Source organism: Macaca fascicularis, chromosome 3, assembly GCF_037993035.2.
Source record: "Macaca fascicularis isolate 582-1 chromosome 3, T2T-MFA8v1.1".
NCBI lineage: Eukaryota > Metazoa > Chordata > Mammalia > Primates > Cercopithecidae > Macaca > Macaca fascicularis.
This window is the reverse complement of record NC_088377.1, coordinates 92,583,219-92,595,326: the sequence shown is the minus strand read 5'-3', so window position 1 is coordinate 92,595,326 and position 12,108 is coordinate 92,583,219. Positions and strand designations below refer to the sequence as shown.

General features: G+C 38.4%; 1 protein-coding gene across 27 annotated transcripts in view; it reads left to right on the top strand.

Moving 5' to 3' along the window:
- The window catches only part of GPR141 (G protein-coupled receptor 141), a 64,836-nt gene extending 53,020 nt beyond the window's left edge, over window positions 1–11,816 (top strand). For 24 of the 27 annotated variants that reach the window (XM_005549778.5, XM_015447521.4, XM_005549774.5 and 21 more), the window contains one exon: window positions 9,318–11,816. In XM_005549778.5, the coding sequence (XP_005549835.1) occupies window positions 9,332–10,249 (918 nt within the window). In that variant the 5' untranslated portion in view covers window positions 9,318–9,331 and the 3' untranslated portion in view covers window positions 10,250–11,816. Of the gene's footprint in view, window positions 1–788; window positions 5,576–9,317 lie in introns of those variants that run through there. The other 3 variants (XR_012432533.1, XR_010585700.2, XM_065542121.2) reach the window with 2 other exon arrangements.
- The last annotated feature ends 292 nt before the right edge of the window (window positions 11,817–12,108 follow it).

Here is a 12,108-nt window from a genome sequence, read left to right as displayed (position 1 = left end):
TTTAGGTCAACTAATTACAAATTCCCATCAATCCCTAGAATAGTATCCCATATGCAAAGGAATACTCTGTTGCCCAGGCTGGAGTGCAATGACCAGATCTCGGCTCACTGCAAGCTCTGCCTCCCGGGTTCACGCCATTCTCATGCCTCAGCCTCCCGAGTAACTGGGACTACAGGCGCCTGCCACCACATCGGCTAATTTTTTTTTTTTTTTTTTTTTTTTTTTTGTATTTTTAGTAGAGACAGGGTTTCACCAAATTAGCCAGGATGGTCTCGATCTCCTGACCTCGGGATCCACCCGCCTCGGTCTCCCAAAGTGCAGAGATTACAGGTGCAGAGGAATACTTCTTACACAAATATATAATCTTTTTGTCCCACTAGGAAAAACTTGTGCCCCAATCCCTTTCTGGCCTTTCTTACTATCTGTGAATCTTGAAAGAGTTTATTGCTTCATGGTCTTCCTCCATTTGGCCCCATCCTAGTTCTTGCTCGGTTTTTAGATGCTGGGGAGCCATCTTGGGAGTGGGGTGCTCATTACATGAGATGAAGTGGTCTTCGGGGGGACAATAAGGGAGTAAGTGCCTTGTAGAAAGAAGCAAAGTAAAGAGGAAGAGAGGTTTATTGTTTGTTTGCTTTTTATTATTTATTTATTTATTTATTTTATTTTTATTTTTTATTTTTATTATACTTTAAGTTCTAGGGTACATGTGCACAACGTGCAGGAAGAACTTTCTAACTTCTTTTCTTTCTCTCTCTCTGTCTCTCTCTCTCTCTTTTTTTTTTTTTAAGATGGTGTCTCACTCTGTCACCCAGGTCGGAGGGCAGTGGCGTGATCTCGGCTTACTGCAACTTCTTTCTCTTTTTGTTATTAGGTTGTTGCAAAACAGCAATTACTTTTGCAACAACCTATTACCTAGGCTAGAGTCAGAGCCCCGCACCTTGAGAGTGATGAGTTGCGAGAGTCTGCCCCCAGCAGGCAGATTGAGAGAGCGCATGGTTTAGCGGAATGATTATTTTAGCTATAGTCCATGGGACAGAATGGAGATGTTGCAATCTGATGCAGATCATCTGAAAGTCTTGTGCAATATCCTGATTAAGTGTGGACAGAGCACAATAAAAAAGGAATTTGGAAGTTGGAAACATGCTGGGTTCAGGCAGACATAAAAGGCAGCATCTGGAAAACCTATCAGGACTCAATTTCAGGACAAGTGATCATAGGTAAGTGGGATCATGGAACTTGACCTCAAGGTTACAATATAGGAACAATAAATAGGTTATGAAGATAGTGAGCAGGTAAACAGCACCACCAAGGAATCTCAGTAATAGATTTGTAACAAAGGAGCAGAGCAGAACTCTTTATGAGAGCTAGATGGTCATAAGGAGAGGGTTGGCACAGCAGTGGTTCATGCAGAATCTCCTGAGATGCAGATAAACCTTTTCTGATTGGGAGAAGGTTAATCCAAAACTTGAGGTAGAGATGTAGTCACAGGAAAGTAGCAAGAGTATATGGGGGAGCTGCGACATGAAGAGGCATTTCCTAGAAGGGAAAATCAGGCTTTAAAGTCAGGCAGATGAGTTTGCCTGGGAAACAATCAAGAGAGCTGAGTCTGAGGCAGGGAGCTGGTGGGGAGTGAGCCAAAGTGTGTCAGGTAAGGCAGAGAACCAAAACCAGATATCAGGTGGCAAGTCAAGAACAAGTAACGTAGAGTACGTGGATGGATCTGGGCAGGGCTGGGAAGACATACACTTGGCTCTATGTGCTTGGCTAGCTGAATGTTTTGCAGCTATATCTACAGGTGCTTTTATTATCATGCACCTGGCAAGGAATTTTATTATAAACAGCTTGGGTCCTAGGTTTTGGGACGGGAAGAAGCCTCTGCTCCTGGGAATAACTGTGATGTTACCATAACACATGGTGACTTGTCCCAGCAAATGGAGCAGGGACATGGATGAGGAAAGCCACAGAAAAGTATTGTGGCCAGGCGCAGTGGCTCACGCTTGTAACCCCAGCACTTTGGGAGGCCAAGGAGGGTGGATGACCTGTCAGGAGTTCAAGACGAGCCTGGCCAAAATGGTGAAACTCTGTCTCTACTAAAAATACAAAAAATTAGCTAGGCATGGTGGCAGGCACCTATAATCCCAGCTACTCGGGAGGATGAGGCAGGAGAATCACTTGAACCTGGGAGGCGGAGGTTGCAGTGAGACGAGATCCCACCACTGCACTCCAGTCTGGTGACAGAGTGAGACTCCGTCTCAAAAAAAAAAAAAAAAAAAAAGAAAAAAAGAAAAGTATTGCTAGGATTAGCATCCCTGATAGTTACCATTCCAGTTATTGCCAACTTGATAGACCCCTCAGAAAAACAGAAGTTTGCAGGAATTTTGCAGCCACAAGATGATGTTTAAAATATTCCTAGAAGATGTTTTCCACTTCACACGTTGGATATTTATCTCATACATTAATCAATATTGGTCAAGTATGGTGGCTCATGCCTGTAATCCCAACATTTTGGGAGGTCAAGGCAAGTGGATTTCTTGAGCCTACGAGTTTGAGACCAGCCTGGGCAACGTGGTGAAACCTTGTCTCTACAAAAAATACAAAAATTAGGCCAGGTGTGGTGGTCCACATCTATAGTCCTAGCTACTGGGAAGGCTGAGGTGGGAGGATCACTTGCGAACAGGAGATCGAGGCTGCAGTGAACCATGATGATGCCACTGCACTCCAGCCTGGGCAACAGAGCGAGACTGTCCCAACTAATTAATTACTCAATTAATCAATATTAATTATGTTGTATATTGTTTTAATTTGGCATAAATTATCTAGTTTGTCTCATAATGGCTATATGAGGTAGGTAGGGCTTATCCACATTTTAGGTGAGAGAAATAAGCCTCAGAGAGGTTAAGTAGTTTGTTCACAGTAACACTGCAAACAGTAGCAGAAGCAAGAATTGAAGTAATGCACTGTTCTGTTAGCTACATGTTATGAATATTTAATTATTCTTCTACTTCATATTTAGAGACTATATTCTATGTGTTGGCTATTGCTATGGATCTAAGAGTGGAAAATAATAAAAACATGCACAGTCCTTGTCCTTGTGGAGCTTAGGAGCTTATAATCTAGGGGGAAGAGGGAAGATACCAGCAACCAGCACCTATTTACCCAAGTGATTATTTAATCACCCTTGTAGAGGTGGTTCTTTTCAGAAGAGGAGAAAAGAGAAAGTCAGGTAGATCTCATGTAGTGTAGGAGTTCTCTGACTTATCTTCTGAAAGAGGCCAAGTAGATCTTATCTAGTATGGGAGTCAGAGAAAACTTTCCTAAAGAATTGATAATGGAGTTAAGACCTGAAGGATTAGTAGATGGGTGGGGAGGGGAGAGAAGAAGTGTTGGTGCTAAGGCAAGAAAGAGCTTGAGGCATTCAGTGAAGGTAAGGTGTTATGGAGTGTGGGTGCTGAAAGCAGGGATTAGATGATGCACTTTAAAATGTACAAATAACAGTACTATAACGTATTTACATCAGAATATAAATTTATAAAAGGGAACTAATCTTTATATGTTGGGGAGGAAGTTACCTTTCTCTTGTTAATTCCATTAATTTCAAGACTATAAGAATTTATTGCACCACTGAAACATTAAAAATTGCATTAGCTTCTGCATCTTCATAGGATGGAAGGTTGATCAACTGGTTAGTGCTCCCGCCAGGAATAATCCAAGAAATCAAATAAAGTAAAATACCGAAGTTATTTGCTTGAAGACAGTGGAGCGCAGTTGAGGCAATTAGTGAAGAGGTTGTGACTCCCAAGGAGAGAAAAAGCTCAAAGCAACTTCGTTCACCACAGTAGCTTTTTCAGAGCTGAGAATTCAAATTCTTCACCAATGCATGAAGACATTTTGATGAATTCTGGGACTTTGGGGAGATGGGAGACTAAAATCCTAAGCCTTAAAACATCTGAAAAATATAGCAACAATGTCAGCAGTTTTGTAAGACCAGGATTTGAAGTCAGGCCAGATTCATCAGAAAAAGAGGTCAGAGATAAGACTGTTGACTGTAGCTGAAATTACAAAAGGGGCTAAGGAGACCCAGAAGTACACTAAGTCTTACTAGAACTGCAAACAAGGCTTGACTGAAAATAATGTTAGTATAGTGGTGGAAAGGATGACCCCTCTCAAGAAAAAGAACATTACTTGGAACCACTACCTTTTTTAAGAAAAATATACAGAACTTATTAGTAAATTACTAGACATATCAAAGGATAAGATTACATAATGGAAAACCAAGAGGAAAAAAGAGATAATAGAAATATATCTACAAATGTTCTTGACGAGCCTTTTGAAATAACTATGGTTAAAGTATTTAAGAAATTAAAATTAAAGGAAAAGGTGAAGAAAATGAAATAGATGAGAAAATTTCACAAAGTAGAATATAGAATGTATAAGACTGACACAGCATAGAACTGAAAGTATTACATATCTGATATGAAGAACTATAGTTGGTTTAACAGCAGAATGGAAACAACCAAAGATAAAAGCACTGAACAAGAATATATCCAGACTGGGCATGATGGCTCATGCCTATAATCTCAGCACTTTGGGAGGCTGAGGCGGGTGGATCACTTGAGGTCAGAAGTTCGAGACCAGCCTGACCAACATGGTGAAAACTGTCTCTACTGAAAATACAAACATTAGCCAGGCGTGGTGATGGAGACCTGTAATCCCAGTTACTTAGGAGGCTGAGACAGGATAATTGCTTGAACCTGGGAGGCAGAGGTTGCAGTGAGCCGAGCCGAGATCGTGCCACTGCACTCCAGCCTGGGTGACAGAGCAAGGTTCTTTAAAAAAAAAAAAAAAAAAAAAAAAAAAAGGATATATCCAAATGGAGAAAGGGAAGAAGAGATGGATGAAATGTATATAAAATTCAGAAAAAAAGTAGAGACAGAAGGGAAGCAGTTAAAATGTCTAACATAACTATAATTGAACTTTAAGAGGAGATAACAGATTGGGACAAAGCAATATTTGGAGGGGTAAAACTGATTATTTTCCAAAAGGGACAAAGACATTAAGCTATAAATTTAAGAACCTCAAACAGTATAAACAAAGAAGAAAAAAAAAACCGACACAGGCAAAAGTGCAAAAATATCTTTCTTAAAAAGAAAGAAGGAAAGAAAAAGACATGCAACCTTAATAGTAGCAATGGCAATATTGACAACTGAAGTTTCAATGATGAAAGGCAGGAGACAATGTAATAACATCTTTAAAGTACTGAAAGGAAATGCCAACCTTGGCTTTTATGGCTTGCAAATATATCCTAAAAATAAAGATGAAATGAAAACATTTTCAGACACACACGTACAAAAGCTGAGAGAATTTATCCGTAAGAAATCTGTACTGAAAGAAATTTAAAATGGAGTTCTTCAGCAGAAGGAAAGTTATATCCAATGGAAACACAGAAATTCAAGAAGACATAAAAATCAATGGTTAAGAAAACTAAATGGACAAAAATAAATGACTAGGGATTGAATGTTAATGATACAATACAATAATATTGTGTGGGGTTTAATTAGATATATAGAAATAAAAAGTATGAAAACTATAAGAGAAGAAGGGAGTGTGTAAATGGAATTAAAATGCTCTGAATTTATAACATTTTAAGGAAGAGTCAAAATTTCTATTTACAAAACACACATTTTAAAGGTAGTAATCATAAAGATTGCAAGAAAAAAAGGGAAAACATATAAAGTACACACAATAAACAAAAAAGCTTGAGTGTGTCAAAAGTTGATCTCAAAGAAGAATCATTATTTGAAACAAAGAGGACATTTCATAATGAATATATCACTTTTATTATAATTCCTGTATTTATAATGTCTTTCTTAAAACCCATGTAGCTGGATCCTGTTTCTTTAATTCAGTGTAACAACCTTTATTTTTTAATTGGACTGTTTAATCTATTTACATTTAATGTAAAATGTGATTGAAATTATGTGTAATATATCATATTAGTATTTGAAATCCAGGATTCTATTATAACAGTCCTAGAGAAACCAGATAAATCTACCACTGTCTTGTCAAATGGTCTAATCCAAGGTTATCCAACTTGCGGCCCATGGGCCACATGCAGTCCAGGACCGCTTTGAATGTAGCCCAACACAAATTTGTAAACTGTCTTAGAACATTATGAGATTTTTTTATTAACTTTTTTTTTTTTTTTTAGCTCATTAGTTATTGTTGGTGTATTTTTTATATGGCCCAAGAAAATTCTTCTTCTTCCCCAATGTGGCCCAAGGAAGCCAAAAGATTAGACACCTCTGGTCTAATCTCTCTGCACATTGACATCCCTCATTTGCTTCACTTTTGCCTCCAAGTTTTGCAATAGTGCAACAGACTACCAGAAACTAAGGCACATACAAGCACTGTAGATGCAAAAAGTCTGTACAGAAAAGCAGTCCAGAAAAGGTTCAGGTGGATATTGAGTGAATTAACATATGGGATTGACTATAAGCCAAGTAAAGGGAATGGGAAAGTAAGATATCAAAAAAGAGAGAAAAGCACCTTTCAAGATATATTGGCATACAGCCATGTGAGTAGAACCAAATTTCCGTGGCCTCCTTTCCTTCTTGTATTACAATTTAGAAACTTGGACTTAGGAGATTCACAATGCTTCTCTGTAATGTATAATAAAGTTTTGGGGAGTGTGTGTGTGCTTTGGGCACCTTGGTCAAATGACTTATCCTGCTAGGGCTCAGTTTTGTCATCTAAAATTCAGTATAATAATACATTACACAATTCATAGAACTGTTGTAAGGGTTAAATTAAATAAGACAAAGTACAGGCAAGGATGTAGTGTAGTCCTGAAACATGGAAGATATTTAACATGTGTTTCTGTTATCTGGCAACGATCATGAGAGTTTATAATAAGAAAGAGGACTTGGGACAAGTGATGTGCTTACTTACTTTACTTTCTTCAATTAGGAGTCAATCCTACTAGGCCAATAGCCAAAGGAAATGGTGAGCAGAACTTATGGTGGCACATTCATTCTTGACTCACATGTGAACACAATATAATTTCATGTCTCCTTGATAAAACTACTTTTCTACAGGGGAAAATAAAAGGCAGGTAGAGAGATTTCAGCCTACGGATGAAATACACAGTGTAACATGAGACAGCTGTTGCAGAGCCAACAAAAAAATAATATTCAGTTAAGTGAGTCACAGTTCCTTGAAATTGTATTCCATGCCCACAAATGCAGAAGGCTCCCTGAAGTTGGGTTATTATTATCTTTTTTTTTTAAGTTTCATTGAGGTATACGTTATATGCAATAAAAATAATCAATTTTAAGTATACAATTCAATGAGCTTTGGCGAATAACTGCAATGGTAACCAACATAATATAAAACAGAAACTAATCCTTTCCCTGACAACCTGGACCTTGGGCTAACTGATTTGCTTCTTGTCATGTTAGTTTTGCTTTTTCTAGAAAAAGATATCATACAATATATAATCTTGGTGGCTGGTACCTTTTATTTAGTAATGTTTCTCAACGTTTTGTGTTTGTTATGGTCCCTCTAATGAGTATTTTTCCCTAATTGTCTCTCCCCACTTAATGAAATTTTGCTACCACAGATAATCTATATGTCTATGTACTGTGTATACACCTGTGCTTTATACAGAGTAAGATTTTTTTTTTTTTTTTTTTTTGAGGCGGAGTCTTCACTCTGTCGCCCAGGCTGGAGTGCAGTGGCACCATCTCGGCTCACTGCAAGCTCCGCCTCCCGGGTTCGCGCCATTCTCCTGCCTCAGCCTCCCGAGTAGCTGGGACTACAGGCACCTGCCACCGCGCCCGGCTAATTTTTTGTATTTTAGTAGAGACGGGGTTTCACCGTATTAGCCAGGATGGTCTCGATCTCCTGACCTCGTGATCCACCCGCCTCGGCCTCCCAAAGTGCAGGGATTACAGGCGTGAGCCACCGCGCCCGGCCAAGATTTTTTTTTCACAGCTCAAAATGTTTTGCCCCTTACAAGGTGCTGTCACCCCATTGAGAATACATGATTTAGTGTAATGTTTTTGAGATTCATCAGTATTGTGTATATCAGAAGTTGGTTCGTTTTATTGCTGGGTAATATTCCATTATACAAAGAGACATTCAATAAATGAATAAGAATAATTGAATATGTGTTACGAAGGTCAGGGAGTGAGTGCATAATGCAATTACTGTTCTTTCTCAAATCTTAGTCTCCCTGGTGTTAGTAGACATACCTCTAATAACACAATTGTTCAAGTCAAAAATCTGAGAGTATCAAGACACTTCATTTTGCCTCATTTCCCCATATCAAAACCATTAAAGCCTGCCAATTTCATCTCTTGATTATTGCTTGAATCTTGTCTCAAGGGATCAGATTTTGCCACTGTAACCCAGAACATTCCAGACATGTAAGGCTATCAATCTTTATCTTAGAAGAGATGGGAAGCCATTGAAGGGATTTAGATAGGAAACTGACATGACTTTCTCGTGAAATTAAAAGATTACTAAATCTTTTATAGCAAGCAATGAATAAGAATATGGAGAATGAATTAGAAAGGACTGAGAGTATTTATGGAGCGGATCTTTCAGGAGTCCAGGGGATAAATGACGATGGCTCTGTCATGAATTTTCAAGTCCTTTGAGAGTAGATGAGAGATTGGGAGACATGCTGTATTTTCAGTGGGGCCCATGGGAAGGCTTAGCAAGGCCTCATTGCTGGATGATCACATAATTATAATGAGAAATTCAGGTAAACCTTCCTATTGCCTGCTGCTGCCTTGACTTAGATGATATTTTTGGTCAAATTAATCAGTATTCTAAATGAATTAAGTATGAATATTCTTGGGTTATTTGCTAATAAGTAAGAAAGAATTAGAGAATTATAATCATGCCCATAAGAAAAAAAAATTGTATACTTCATGAATCCGTCGATCTTTCTATCCATCTTACAACTTTTTAAAGGGTTACTGTAGTACTAGTATCCAAGTATCAGCTCCAGATGGTCTGCAATCCTCCTGAAGTTTTATGTAAATTGTCTTATCTACATACACATCTCTGGGGGGCAACTTGAAGATTAAAATTCGATTTTTATTCCTATTAAAGAGTAAGAATCAATGGCTTCCTGTGCTTTAGGTTTAGGGTATGCAAACATTCATAGGACATAATCTTCATTCTTAAAGCATGTAAAGTTTATATCATGTAAGCAGATAAATGACAAAGTCACATTGTCAGTGCTAGAAAAGAGATAGGAACAAAGTTCTGAAAGCTTGTCAGTTACTCTGGTGCTTTGTCTCCTCCAGGTGACTTCCCAAGTATGCCTGGCCACAATACCTCCAGGAATTCCTCTTGCGATCCTTTAGTGACATCCCACTTAATCAGCCTCTACTTCATAGTGCTCATTGGAGGGCTGGTGGGTGTCATTTCCATTCTGTTCCTGCTGGTGAAAATGAACACCCGGTCAGTGACCACCATGGCGGTCATTAACTTGGTGGTGGTCCACAGCGTTTTTCTGCTGACAGTGCCATTTCGCTTGACCTACTTCATCAAGGAGACTTGGATATTTGGGCTGCCCTTCTGCAGATTCGTGAGTGCCATGCTGCACATCCACATGTATCTCACATTCCTGTTCTATGTGGTGATCCTGGTCACCAGGTACCTCATCTTCTTCAAGCGCAAAGACAAAGTGGAATTCTACAGAAAACTGCATGCTGTGGCTGCCAGTGCTGGCCTGTGGACGCTGGTGATTGTCATTGTGGTACCCCTGGTTGTCTCCCGGTATGGAATTCACGAGGAATACAATGAAAAGGACTGTTTTAAATTTCACAAAGAGCTTGCTTACACGTATGTGAAAGTCATCAACTATATGATAGTCATTTTTGTCATAGCCATTGCTGTGATTCTTTTGGTCTTCCAGGTCTTCATCATTATGTTGATGGTGCAGAAGCTACGCCACTCCTTACTATCCCACCAGGAGTTCTGGGCTCAGCTGAAAAACCTATTTTTTATAGGAGTCATCCTTGTTTGTTTCCTTCCCTACCAGTTCTTTAGGATCTATTACCTGAATGTTGTGACGCACTCCAATACCTGTAACAGCAAGATTGCATGTTATAACGAAATCTTCTTGAGTGTAACAGCGATTAGCTGCTGTGATTTGCTTCTCTTTGTCTTTGGGGGAAGCCATTGGTTTAAGCAAAAGATAATTGACTTATGGAATTGTGTTTTGTGCCGTTAGCCACAAACTACAGTATTCATATTTGCTTCCTTTATATTGGGAATAAAAATCGGTATGGGGAGGTAAGAATGGTATTTCATTACTTAATCAAAACCATGCCTTGATCTACACAAAATGAAAGAACTATAAAATGTCAGAGCCTTCATTGTAGTCCTTGTGGGATCCCTGCCATCTCTGAGTGATGCCCATACAAAGACCAGTGATGTTGATTCCACCTGGAGTTGCAATATTACATTATTTTCCAATACAGAATGTCTGCGTGGCCCATTAAAGCAACATAGGTCTTAAGAATTTTGGAGTTTCATTAGCTCATTCTAATTTCCTCTGAAGCATGATCTTTTCTTAGGTTTTGGACTGAACTCAGCCCTTTAGTTCTTTTCATCCCACTTCATCTTAGGTAAGTAAATCCTGACCACCACCCAGCTCCAAAGACACAAACTCTCCTTGGCTAACCAGGTTAGATGTCCCATTCATCTCACACCCTGATGAAAACTGATAAGGGGAGAGAATAGTTAAAAATTTTTCTAGGGTATCATAACTCTGGTGGGAAGTCATCTGTCTAGAAATCAAGAGACAAAGAACGTGTGGCCTTCTGTTTTAACAAGGTTTTCTAGATTTGTCCTGTGAAAGGTCATTTCACGACATGGGGATCAATTTCCTCAATATCACCAATTGCACTGTTGCTCCAAAAATCATTTAAAAGCTTACTGGACATATCTACATAATGGTGAAACTGTAATTTAGAAAATATTCTTGACCAATGTGCTGGTAGGCATTAAAATGAGTTCCCAAGGGAAGTGATTAAAATTTTTTTCTCTTCTGTTTTTTGAGAGAATTTCTAGATGTCCTGGGCCACAGTAAATTAAGATTTTTACGGGGGACAGAAAGTTATACTGAAATCTTTAGAGCTCCCTTCCACCGTTAAAATTATAGATATATATATATTTTAAATTATACCTTAAGTTCTGGGGTACATGTGCAGAATGTGCAGATTTGTTACATAGGTTTACATGTGCCATGGTGGTTTGCTGCACCTATCAACCCATCTACATTAGGTATTTCTCCTAATGCTCCCCCTCCTCTAGCCCCCTACCCCTGGACAGGCCCCAGTGTGTGATGTTCCCCTCCCTGTGTCCATATGTTCTCATTGTTCGACTCCCACTTATGAGTGAGAACATGCGGTGTTTGCTTTTCTGTTCTTGTGTTAGTTTGTTGAGAATGATGGTTTCCAGGTTAAAATTATATATTTTTAAATAAACGAAAACTATGTTTTTAAAAGAGAACTTTTGAGAAGTATATAGCAAAACCATTAATTTAGACTCTGTGAGATTAGGTTGCATGAAGAAGGTTTTCTGAATATTTGAAGAATGGATAAATAAATGTATTCGAAAGTAATAAAAGTATAATCCTTTAAAATATAGGAAAAATAACTAATGGGTACTAGGCTTAATACTTTAGGATGAAATAATCTGTACAACAAACTCCCATGACACATGTTTACATATGTAACAAACCCGCGCATGTACCCCTGAACTTAAAATAAAAGTTTAAAGTAATAATAATAAAATAATTTGGATTTTCTTTCCAAATTCTGAGTTACTTTCTGTAAAATTGTATTAATGACTTGTGACATGTGGCATGTTAAACTGACTTTATTTCAAAAACTTCCATTACTGGCTAGGTTGATACATTGGCTTGTGGATTTTTGCTTTTTGGGTTTTTTTTACCTCCTGCCCATACTCTACTATCTTCAATGTTTTATCTCCTTAAAAATTTCCCAGGATCTGATCCAGTTTCATATTTAATGCTTCAGAAAACCTAGAGTAATTAGTAACATGAATAGAATAACATAATGAATT